We start from the raw sequence: 11,810 nt of genomic DNA, 5'->3' as shown, positions 1-11,810 counted from the left end.
AAAGATTTGGTTTGCATCTACTAGTTCCTTGTACAGAAGTTGCAAATTGCATATTTTTTAAGATAAATATTAATTCAAAATTTCCTTGCAAACTACTATTCGCCTGTGTTTGCAGTTGCATAAGGTATGTAGCTTTTCATAAGCAAATTTAGCGTTACAAGGTGAGAGAAGACGTAAAACTCAATAATCACTTGTATCAAGAAATGTCTTGGCTAAATTCTCATTTGCAAGTTTTGGTGGTGGTTTCTAAGACCAAGAAGGTGGCAAAAATATAATGAGATTTATTTATAGATATGTGTGTAGCCACACTAGTACAGTTATGAGATTTGTTTACAATTATGGACACCATGTGGATGCATATTTGAATGTGTGGTGTTGCATTTGGCTCTATATGTGCCTGCACATTTATCTAAATGGTTTCACAAATCCATCAAAACATTCATTTTGTGGCATAAAGAATTGTGGTTGTTTAAGTCCTAGTTTGAAATTTAGTATCAACATGCGAGCCAATGCTTGTTGTCTCATACCTAGTACCAATAGTAGTTTAAGTTATTAATTGAGTTGATTGAATCTCAATAGTTGTGCCTAGACTAGCATTCAAGCACACAATTTTTATAACATCATTAGTAAAGGAAGCATCCATCCCAATCGATAGCTCGTTACAAAGCCAGGGGCAATAGCCGGGACCATGTGGGCCAAAGCCAGTTGTGGTTCACCATGCCAGTAGACCAAGTTTCGATCCCACCCCATGAAAGATGAAGTCTCACTTGTAACAGATCGAGATCCAAGAAGACCATAGCCACTTTCACCATTGCCTGTGGCAAATCAATATGGACACCCAACAATAGATCCCACTTTACCAGGTATAGATGTAGAAGCCCCAATATTAATAAGCAACTACTACACAATGTAGGGATTTAAGACATTAATTTAAGACGATATTTTAATTTTGTCTTAAATACATGTTTTATATTTTAATTGTCTTAAATAAAGACAATAAAAAAACACTTTTTCTAATTAATATAACTTTCATTCAATATGCATGGGATGGATTTTCGCGCCCAACTCACCCTCATTCGGTAGCAACAGCAACACAACTCGACGTCTCCCGCTCCATTTGGTAGCAACAACAACTCCATTCATCAGAAACTAGCGGCAGCGGTGACAACATCATCGACATGCAGCTATTAACAGGCATGGGAAGAACTTTCATGGTATGGCGAGAAGTTTTCTATGCCCTATGTATCTTCTTCAATTCATCTCATGCACTGCGTCGATTTAAAATTCTAAGATTGAGCTGCAAACTTTCCAAGCTGATAAACCTAGGTCTATGCTACAAACAGGTAATAAATTTCTCTTTTTGAGCCTGTAGATCTCCTTTGTTTTGTTTGTAATGTACTGGGTATCCCTTGTTTTATTATCTGAATCTGTGAAATCGAAAGAATTATCTGCCCTAATTAGAAGTGGGAATTCTAGATGGAATGGAGGATCTCTTTTGTTTTCTTTGTAATGCATTATAACGCAAGATCATAGTCATTGAACGCAGAATCGTAGGCAGGGTTGAAGTCATGTGAAACCCTTGCTTTCCATATTGATTCTTCTTTACTGTGATCATCATGGGTATGACTTACCTGCTCAAATTCGTCCTTTTTAGTTGAGTGCTCCTCCGTGTAAAGAAAGGGTGGCCCGCTCATCCATTAGTGTTATAATTCCAACTCGTTAGTCCAGTTATTGGCCTTCTGGAGCTAGATTAGTTGAACTCGGTTGGGAGGGAATCTATAGTATGAGGGATGATAACTCTGATGGAGCCGGTTTGGAGATTTCCCCAAGTTCATCAATCAAAAGCAAGAATCGATAAAACTTTCGATTATCCTGGTTTTCATCGCTAGAAATAAAGAAGGAAAACGCTCAAAGAGATTGCGAAGAAATTATCGGAAATATCTTTCAGCTAGGAAAAAGGCCGCATGTGTCTCTGTATGCCCTTTCTCTGAAATACGACCCACTCATGACTCTCCGTCTGGGCATGTAAACGACAGTGGTGGTCCCCTCTCCTGCAATGGCGAAGGCGGTCCTCAAAACATATGACAACGTCCTTGCCGGGCAGATGGTGATAGAAGCAGTCAAGTTCCTTTCCCATCACAACTCGTCGCTAATTTGGGGCGAGTAAGGGCCTTACTGGCACCATCTCCGACGCATTTCAACTGTTGAGCTTTTCAGCCACAAAAGTCTCGAAGATCTGCAACACCTTAGAAGATCTATGTGATAGGTCAAAATTGGGCTTCTGGGTTTAGCAATATTACGATTAAATGGGACGTACAATAAAACTCCAATTACATTACAAAAGATCATTTAAACTGTCTCTGCAGCCAAGGGCCAATCAATACTGAACTGTGAAGCCTAGATCAAAACCAAAGAGCATTTGCTTGTCAAATTCATAACTCTGAAAGAACTAAATATAAGGAAGAAACAATGACAAATCAACTTTGTGCAGAACTAATTCTAAAAGATGAAGTGCATGTGAGAGACCTATTGGGCTGTTTTAATGGCAAGCCATGAAAATTGATATCCTAGGATATGGTAATTATGTGCATTGTTTAGTGCTTTGGCCAATTTAACATTGCATGCATTGAATTGAATCATATTTGATATTTCAATTCTACTTTTAATGGTCCACTGTCTGCTTGCGTTGGATATTTTTTAAATTTTTACTAGGAGCCTCAATTCCTGCTTATTACTATATAGTCTTCAACGAATACCGGATTTGGTATGACAGATTATGTTTTCTTATTTGTTTAAACATATTATACATTTTTTTAGTGTTGGTCTTTATCCTTGTGAATTTGAATGTTTGTTACAAATGGGTATTGGAGAATTTGAAGGGTCTACCATATGTTAAATTCTATTCTGTTACCATAATGCTGGTTGAACTTGAAATTGTCTGGACTGCGTTTGGCTGGGGTCCCAACTTGAGCCTTTGGATTTGGATTGGTTATGTGGGGAAGGTCTATTGAGTTGGACCAGTTAAATCCAAATCCATTGGCCTGCCCCACATACCGGACTTGAACCCAATCTACAACTGGACCACAATTGGTTCCGAGTTTGGGTCTGCCGAGGATTTATAGTTTAGACATTGCATTGAGTTTAGATTTTGCCCAAATCAGTTATAATTTTTTATGTATATCAGTAGTATTTAACATATTGTTATCAACTATCTTCAGCCCTGTTCAAAGGTTATTATTTGCTACACATTTAGTGATAAGTGATAACAAGACTACAAATCATTATAATTTTTTAGCCAAATGAAATAGAGTTTGCATTTTTCCATCATATCTTATCAGTGTGGCATTTGGAAGAATTAGGTTGAGCTTTTATAGCCCCATTATAGGATCCAAGCTGAAGCAGATTACCACAAATCCTAGCCTCAAGAAACTTAACTTGCATCCCTCCTAAGAGCATAAAAGTCAATAGTCCTTTGGCCTCTCTTGGAGTAGCTTTAAACCATATCTGTTCTCTGACCTCATGAAATTAGCCTTTACATTACTAATACTTGCTATGGGTGAACTTAAGCAGTGTAAGAATTGCAAACAAGAGCAGTGAAATAAACAGTAATAAGGGCAACAAAAATAGATAGCTCTTATGGAATCAGGGGCAAAAAGAAGGAAATTCATAAAGTTATTTATCTGTCCCAAAACTCAATATCCTTTCAAGGCTTGTGACTACTGATTTTCTTTAAACTCTTAAACCACACAAACAGAAAGAAAAAAATAACAGAGGATTTGGCGAGAACAGGAAAGTAACAATCATATCTGAGCAACCCATCTTATAACCAAGAAAAATCTGAATTGATACGAGGCTATCCCATACTCATCTTTAATTTTGCACCAAAAGATGCATGAGCTGGGATTTAATTTATTAGATCAATAAAGTTGTCAAGTTCCCAAATTTATGCTATTTCATTAATGTTAGAGAAGTTCAGTTGTTGTAAGAAACTTTGAATGTTTAAAAATCTCCCAGCCGACCTTTCATTCTTTACACGATTTTTGGCTCCTAAGTGCACGGATACCATATCAATTTTTTTTAGCAGAGATTCAAATGAGTATTTTTGACAGGCAAAGTCTTTAAAACATTGTGTTTAGGTCTTAAAAGATGTCTTGTATATGTAATCATATAAAATAGAAGTTATTTGTAAATGAATATATCTTACAAAGAACATTAGGGATTGTTACCGCTCCTTTTATCTGGAAAATTCAATTCTTCCTTGGGACTGGGTTTAGCAAATGTAAGCTTTTCTTGTTGCATTGTGGTTTAGCATATATACAGGTTTAAAAAATTCATTTACAAAACTATTTGGCTTGATACCATACAAAGAAACTAATTAATTCCGTTCCACATTGGGTCCCAACCACGTTCATCAATGATGTTCCCCTACATTGACCAATGACATTTCTTCCCTGGGCCAAGCATAAATTGGTACAAAAATTCTCAGCTCCCTCTCTATTGGAGGGTAAATCTCACGATAACTTTGATATCATTCATAGAAATTTCCCGAATAGGAGGTAAACCACAAACTGTGCTGCTTATCCACTAATCTAAGATTGAATTTCACTTAATTCAAATGTGGTTACCTCTTGTGTCACAACTATTTGGTTGAATTGACAAGTTGTTTTTAAGTTGCTCTTGGGAATTGACATCAATGTTTACAAAATTTGCATTCTTCCCTAATAGGAGGTAAACCACAATCTGTGTTGTGCTTATCCACTAATTTAAGGTTGAATTTCACTTAATTCAAATATTGTTAACTCTTGTGTCACAACTATTTGGTTGAATTGACAGCTTACTTTTAAGTTGCTCCTGGGAATTATAGTAGGCATTTTCTTTTGAACTCTCTTGCCTCAATTTCTCTTGATATATCTTTGAACAAGTATTGGTTCTCATTAATAACAATAATAAAATTTTCACTTGCCTCATTCAAGAATCCTGGATAAAATTTTCACTTGCCTCATTTAACAATTCTGGATTGAATTGATTCCAATGTCCTTACCTCTTTGCAACAACTAGTTAGGTGAATTTACACAAGACTATGCATTTAGTTGGCTTTGTTTAGTTAATGGCGTCAGGGTGCACACAGTTCAATGTAAGCTGCATAAAAGTATATTCTTATTTTTACTATTAATCCATAAATACATCGAAAATTATCTATTAACTACAAAACATCCTGTCATAGATTTTACTCAAATGTTTACCAAAATCAAACATAAAACTAGTTTTACTAGGAAACTCTTTTTAGTTGAATTTACACAAGACAATATGTATTTAGTTGGCTTTGTTTAGTTAACCGTGTCAGGGTGCACACAACTAATAGGAGGTAAACCATACTCTATGTTGTGCTTATCCACTAATCTAACATTGAACTTCACTTAATTCAAATGTTGTTACCTTGTGTTACAACTATTTGGTTGAATTGACAGGGTGCTTTTAAGTTGCTTCTGGGAATTGACATCAATGTTTACAAATTTTGCATTCTTCCCTAATACGAGGTAAACCACAATCTGTGTTGTTCTTATCCACTAATCTAAGATTGAATTTCACTTAATTCAAATGATATTACCTCTTGTGTCACAACTATTTGGTTGAATTGATAGATTGCTTTTAAGTTGCTCTTGGGAATTATAGCAGGCATTTGCTTTTGAAATATCTTGCCTCAATTTCTCTTGATCTGTCTCTGAACAAGTATTGGTTTTCATCAATAACAATATTAAAATTTTCACTTGCCTTATTCAAAAAAATATTGGATTGAATTGATTCCAATTTCCTTACCTCTTTACTAAAAATTAGTTAGGTGAATTTACACAAGAAAATATCACATAGTGTTTCAACACGTCAGAGCAATTTAATTCGTTTGTATGAAATATTTACATCAGAATTCTGATACAGTGGTTTCTTTGTCTGTCCTTTATTTTATTAATTCATGCATGTTAGTTGGGCTTTCTAAATAAACTGTTCTTAACCTTAACAAGTGAATAAGTCAATAGAAATAGGCAAACTAAAGGAAAAGTTGAGTTTCATTTTAAGCTAAAATAACATCAAATTACACATGGATGCACGATATAAAATTCTTCTCAAATTACTCATGGATGCAAGATATTAAATTCTTCTGATAATGATCTAGTTTTGTTCCTTGTTTCTAAGGAGGCTTTCATAGAGCATATGCAACTTTTGTATTTTTTCCTTTAAAAATATTTAGGCAATCACAAACAAGTTACTTTCTCGTTTGGTGAACTAGAATCATGCATGGCTATTAGTTATCTTCTGTTCTGTTGAATGTTGTGGAAAAAGTTGTCATGCCCCAGAAAAGGCTAATGCATTCTTCCTTCGTGTTTTTAACATTTTTTTTTGTTATTTAAAGTGGCTCTACAAGTCTATCCTATCATAGCAGGTTGTATATTTCTACATTGATTTTGTACTTGAGTTATTAGTTAATTTAATTTTAAGCTGTTGGTGCTCTGTTTTGTGTCTTTTAGGACTAATAGTTACCTTTACCTTTCTAATCTCCTTTTTCCAGGCATTGCTTTAAGATGATAGGAGATTCCCACCAAGTATCTATTGTCAGATTCTATATGTTAATCAGGTTTTCATGTTAGACCATGTACATCATGCTCATACACATTAATGAACACTTTTATTTTCTTATTTTCCTAGGCTGTCATATATATATTTGATGTATTATAGGAAGTTATTTGCTATTTATGTATACCTTGTTCATTTTATGGCATTATAAGTTTGGAGGTGTATGATATCTACATGTTCTTTGAAAAGCATGTGAAAAATATTAGGTCCATTTTCATCCACAAACTTGAGAATAGGTTCATTCATTTTTATCCAAAGCAAAAATGAAAAATTAACAATAAGAATATGTGAAATTTTTTTATTGATGAAACATGAAACCGTCTTTTGTTAAATGTAGGGAATGAGAAACTTTCTCAATATGGGGATAAAACATCCACATGAAAAGCGATGTGTCTGGAGCTGAGAAATCTTATAAAGGGCAACCCTCAAATTTGCAATAAGCTGAAATTTCCAATTTATCATCACATGACAATTGTTATAGGTAATTGAGAACTTTGTTCTACTCAAATTAGTTGTAGTCTACAGGCCAAAGGTGGGATGCTCATATGTATATTTTTAAACTTTAGGACTTAAATTTTAACTTGCAGATCTGAAAATTTTCAACGTTTTTCTTAACAGAATTTTTATGGTTTCCACTTAGGATTCAAGCAAGAGAACCAATAAAAACAAAAAGTGCTAAAGTTCGCAACAAAAGGCTACAAAAGAAGGTATATTATTGTGCACTGTTTTTTACAAGTGAAGATATGGAGGCATTAGTCCAATTTGTTATGTTAAATACTAAGAATGCAATGAAATCACAAAATCCTTTAAAACTAATTTTGCTTTTGTAATTCAACATAATTTAATATTCATTAACTCTCTGCCCTACTGCACAAGGTAAAATGATTTCTTTTAGACTATAACCCTTATTCCAAAACTCTGCATTTTACTGTTCTTTGTCATTTTTGAATTCTTTGCTTCTCTTAAACTGTTTGATAGTCTTGACCATTAGATCCTCACTGTCATGCTTTCATTGCACTATATTTGGACCAATCTCTTTGATAGACCGGAATAATACATCCTTTTTCTATGGACGTTTTCCCTTAATTAGTGAACTATTGTGGCTTCTCTTTTCTTTGTCTTTTGAAGAAACTTCAATCAACCTCTGTGGTTGCTACTCTTAAAGGGCTTTCCATTTTTATAGACTTAACTTTGCCTTACTTTAACAGTCACGGAACTGTGAACACCCTTCAATCTTTGATTTGAGAAGAGTATTTACCTTATGGATTCTCTACCATTACCATAGCTTGCCAATCATTTCCAAGGCCTTAGGTCAAAGATAAAGGGTAATTTGTAATACTACAAATTTACAGTGTTTCACGGGCATTGGGGACGGGGGACGCGCGGATGCAGGGATGGGTTTCCGGGACGGGGGGACCAAGGGCCTAAGTTATACATATAGTTATAACTTATAGTACGGGGGCGGCGACGAGGGGGTGGTAGGGTGGTGGTGCTGATATAGTTATACATATAGTACTTGAAAAACTAGTTTTGAAAAGATGTATGACAGTATAATAGTATAAGAATTACATTTCAAATGAAATTATAGGAAATTTGAAAAACTAAATCTAAATGCCAATATTTCTTCAATGCTACTTATGTTGTTATATGGAGCCTAATCAGACTCGGAGGTTCAATTTTCCCTACTTCCATCAGTGTGGTTTCCCTCTATATTTTCGATGGGGGTTTGGGGGCAGCGCCCCTTGCACGCTCCCTGTCACGATACAGGGCGGGGCCGAGGAGAAGCGTCCCACGAGGCCAAAAATACTTATTATTTTATAAAGGCGTCGGGTGTTATTTTTCTATTGGCCCACGTCCAATTAGGGTTACCCCTTAACCCCCCAAAATGTCAATTTTTAAATTTTTTTTAAAATTTAAATTTTAAACATTGAATATATGCCGGTGTAATAGGAGACGTCTGGGTGTCTCCCCGTCTCTCAAGAGACATCTGCACATCTCTTGAAGGATGTGGAGATGCCTAGACGTCTCCCAAGGAGACGTGGAGACGTCTCCACGTCTCCTTGGGAGACACGGAGACGTGGAGACGTCTCCCCATCTCTGGCAGCACTTGGGAGGTGGTGGTGGGACGGAAAGGGACGTCGCATCCCCGTCCCCTCATACCAGAGACATCCCCGTCTCCGAGATGCGGCCAAAACGGGGGGACGTGTCCTCGTAGAACACTGCAAATTTGTGACATTGATCATCAACAATCTTATGGAGTTGCTACAAGGCTTGGTGGTAGTATCCTATGAATGTGTTTTCCTATACTCTTCGTACTTATAGGTGACCGAGACATGCCTTGTAACAGTGAATGGATTCTTTGATAACCTTTCACCATTATACTTCAACATTCCAAATCTACTAACTGTCTTCAGGTGTAGGGCTGCAAACTCTGACATTTTCCAGCTTGAATCCTCATACACTGTGATTGTGTTTGAAGGCCTCTCTCATGCCTCTTTATAGGTCTAAAACTATTGTTCACTGATTCAAATAATGGTGACTACACTTTCACTTATCGATCAGAATACTAATAGACCTCCTTTGTTTTGCTAAAACAGTCATACTCAATCATTCTTTCACTGCATTTGTCCTCTGGTAAAGGTACAGGGGCTTATGGTACTCCTTGAAGGCTTTGATCTCCGTTGACGAAGATCCTCTATCTTTCATGAAGCCTTTTACATGTTGTTATCATATTCACTATTTTGTACATCTTTACACTGTCTTTCTTGTGCCTTTGACAGTGAATGATGCTCTTATGCTTTTTGGAAGAGATTCTTGTATTTGTGATTTTAATTTGGTGCTTGACACTTATTAATCATGTCAAATGGCTAAGATACTGAGCCCTGAATGCTTGCGTTTTCCATTAGTTGGCATCTCTAAATCACATGTTGCCTTAAACACATTAACTGGGTTGTTCTTAGACCACTGTCTTATCTTTCATAAACTGTTACGATGGTCTTGTTGTGTATTTATCCTTTGATGGGACCATTGTAGCTTATCATTGATGCTTGTGAATACCCTACCAATACTTCAGATGTCACTGTCTTTGATCATTTTGCCATGCCCAGTGTAGAGTGATCGTTATCTTTATGGGGATTTCTCTTGAATGCTTTTCTCTTTTATCATCACATGACTTATTGACAATAATAACATAAAGCTTTTGAAAAAGTTCATTAACAACTGGACTATTCCTTTGATTCTTTATGGCAGAGAAAGCTTCATATTGGCATGAAGAATCTTGTAGAATTTTTGCTATTCTTGTAGAGCTCTTCTCTAAGCTCTTTTGTTTCAGACTGTTTTCTTTCTCTTTAGATATTGTCTTTACAAAAGTGTTATCTAAAACATTTCATGAAAAAGTAATCTAATGCTTCCCTAAGAGCTTCAGATGTAAATAGAGCATCATTAGATTTGATTGGTAGAGCATATCTCTGTTTAACATCAACCAAGCCACATTTTCCTCTCTACATTCTTTATATATTCACACACAGTCCTTAAATGGATATTACGTGGCTTACCATGGCAAAGTCATTGAGGTATTATATCTTTCTTAGAAATAAGCTTTTGGTGTTCTAACTTCTAGTAAACCTTGTTGAAAATTAATAAATCCTCTAAGAATAAAGTTAAATGCTTGTCTCCCTTGCAATCATTATCATGACAATGAAAGATCCTTAGAAGAAAATAGATTTGGATTAGGCATAAAATCCTACCTCGTTGTAAAAGGATCTGGTATTAACTCTTCTTTTAAAGCAATGTCAACTGCTATGAAAAAACCTTGTGAGTGCTCATAGTGCACACCTTTGCATGATGGAGCTCAACACCTCTCTTGATCTGCCACTTCATTGTTACTTTCAACTCTAAACTCCTTGTAGACTTTTAACTGTGTTACTATGGACGGTCCTTTTACTGTATTAATGAATCCATGGAACACGACACCTTTTCTTGAGCTCTCTTTCCTTGATTTGTTGCTTTTCTTTAATTGAAAGTAGTTTCTCTTGGCGGCCATGACTGTAAAAGCAGTAAGTAGTTTAAATTTAGGGGGGAAGCACTTAATATTCTTTTTCTTGTTTATAGTTGGATTATCAGATTACATAGATCCTTTGTTGTTTTGATCTGTATTTTATATTTTGTTTTCCTTTGTTTCATAGCCATGTCAATGTCCTTGGATCCCGTCAAACTATCTTTCTCTTTACCATCTGACCTTCATTCATGTTGGTTGCTGCAACTTGAACAACTGTCTCCAAGACTATCTTGGATCATCTTCATACTACTGGCTGCTTAAAAACAGTTTTATATTTTTGTTGTCTTAGAAATTTGGTTATATTTGTTTATGTAGGCTCACCAATTTCAAAAGAAAGCTTCAGAGGACCTAAAATATGCTTTGCTACATGGTTCCCAAGGCCTTCGACAACATATGCTTGGATCGAGGGGAGAAAATACTCACTGGTCAGGAATCCAAGGTAAGTTCTTTATAATATTATATGACTTATGCAATAATTTAATTAGAGTTATTAAGTTATTCTAATAAGTTAAATTGTGTTGTTTATAGGAAGCCCAACAATCAAACTCATTAGGTAGTGAGCATGAAGAGGAGCTACAGGAACATGTGATGAATTGTTTGTTGTACAAAATGATTACATTGTCATTCCTGAACCTCGGCACGAAACCATCCTTGAATTTCAGCAAGTAGGAGACAAGAATAATGACAAGGGTGTTCAATGTGATGAACAATCCACACCCACAATTAAAATAGTCTCGTAGAAAGAGGACACAAAAGAAGAGGATGGATAGAAACAAATGAATAAAAGACATATTTGCTTCCTATCATTGTTCAATTTTCATTGCAATTATAAACCTATTTGTATCATCATACTTGTTTAATGAATGCTTGTCAATTTATTCACTCTCAAGCTCTTCTTTAAGAACATGAGTTGTTGGTTGTTTGTTAAATAATTATCAATTTTGTTTAGGAAAGCAAGCCTGTTTTCTTGGATGAAGTTGGTTTGTTATGATATTTTTCTAGAGTGTTTTGTAAGAAATTAAATATAATTACTTTGATTATTGTATTTCTATTTGGAATCATTTTGGTTGAAAACTAAACAAAGAATATTTAAAATAAATTATTTATTTTTTTAATACATTTTGGT

The 11,810-nt window shown here is 35.3% G+C and overlaps 1 protein-coding gene across 6 annotated transcripts; it reads left to right on the top strand.

The window, feature by feature from the left end:
* Positions 1-1,059: 1,059 nt before the first annotated feature.
* LOC131857163 (uncharacterized) lies at positions 1,060-11,566 on the top strand. Of its 6 annotated transcripts, none has more exons than XM_059209333.1 (6): positions 1,060-1,214; positions 6,563-6,628; positions 6,965-7,108; positions 7,246-7,334; positions 11,000-11,123; positions 11,213-11,566. In XM_059209333.1, the coding sequence occupies exons 3-6, from the start codon at positions 7,015-7,017 to the stop codon at positions 11,239-11,241; spliced, it is 336 nt and encodes a 111-aa protein (XP_059065316.1). In that variant the 5' UTR covers positions 1,060-1,214; positions 6,563-6,628; positions 6,965-7,014; the 3' UTR covers positions 11,242-11,566. The 6 variants fall into 6 exon arrangements, 5 of the variants coding, with proteins under 5 accessions (XP_059065316.1, XP_059065314.1, XP_059065315.1 ...); XM_059209331.1 differs by having other exon boundaries at positions 1,060-1,343; XR_009358574.1 differs by lacking the exon at positions 6,563-6,628 and having other exon boundaries at positions 1,060-1,343; positions 7,268-7,334.
* The last annotated feature ends 244 nt before the right edge of the window (positions 11,567-11,810 follow it).

Source organism: Cryptomeria japonica, chromosome 7 (genome assembly GCF_030272615.1).
Source record: "Cryptomeria japonica chromosome 7, Sugi_1.0, whole genome shotgun sequence".
Classification (NCBI taxonomy): Eukaryota; Viridiplantae; Streptophyta; class Pinopsida; order Cupressales; family Cupressaceae; genus Cryptomeria; species Cryptomeria japonica.
The sequence above is the reverse complement of the archived record's forward strand: the minus strand, read 5'-3'. Positions and strand labels throughout refer to the sequence as shown.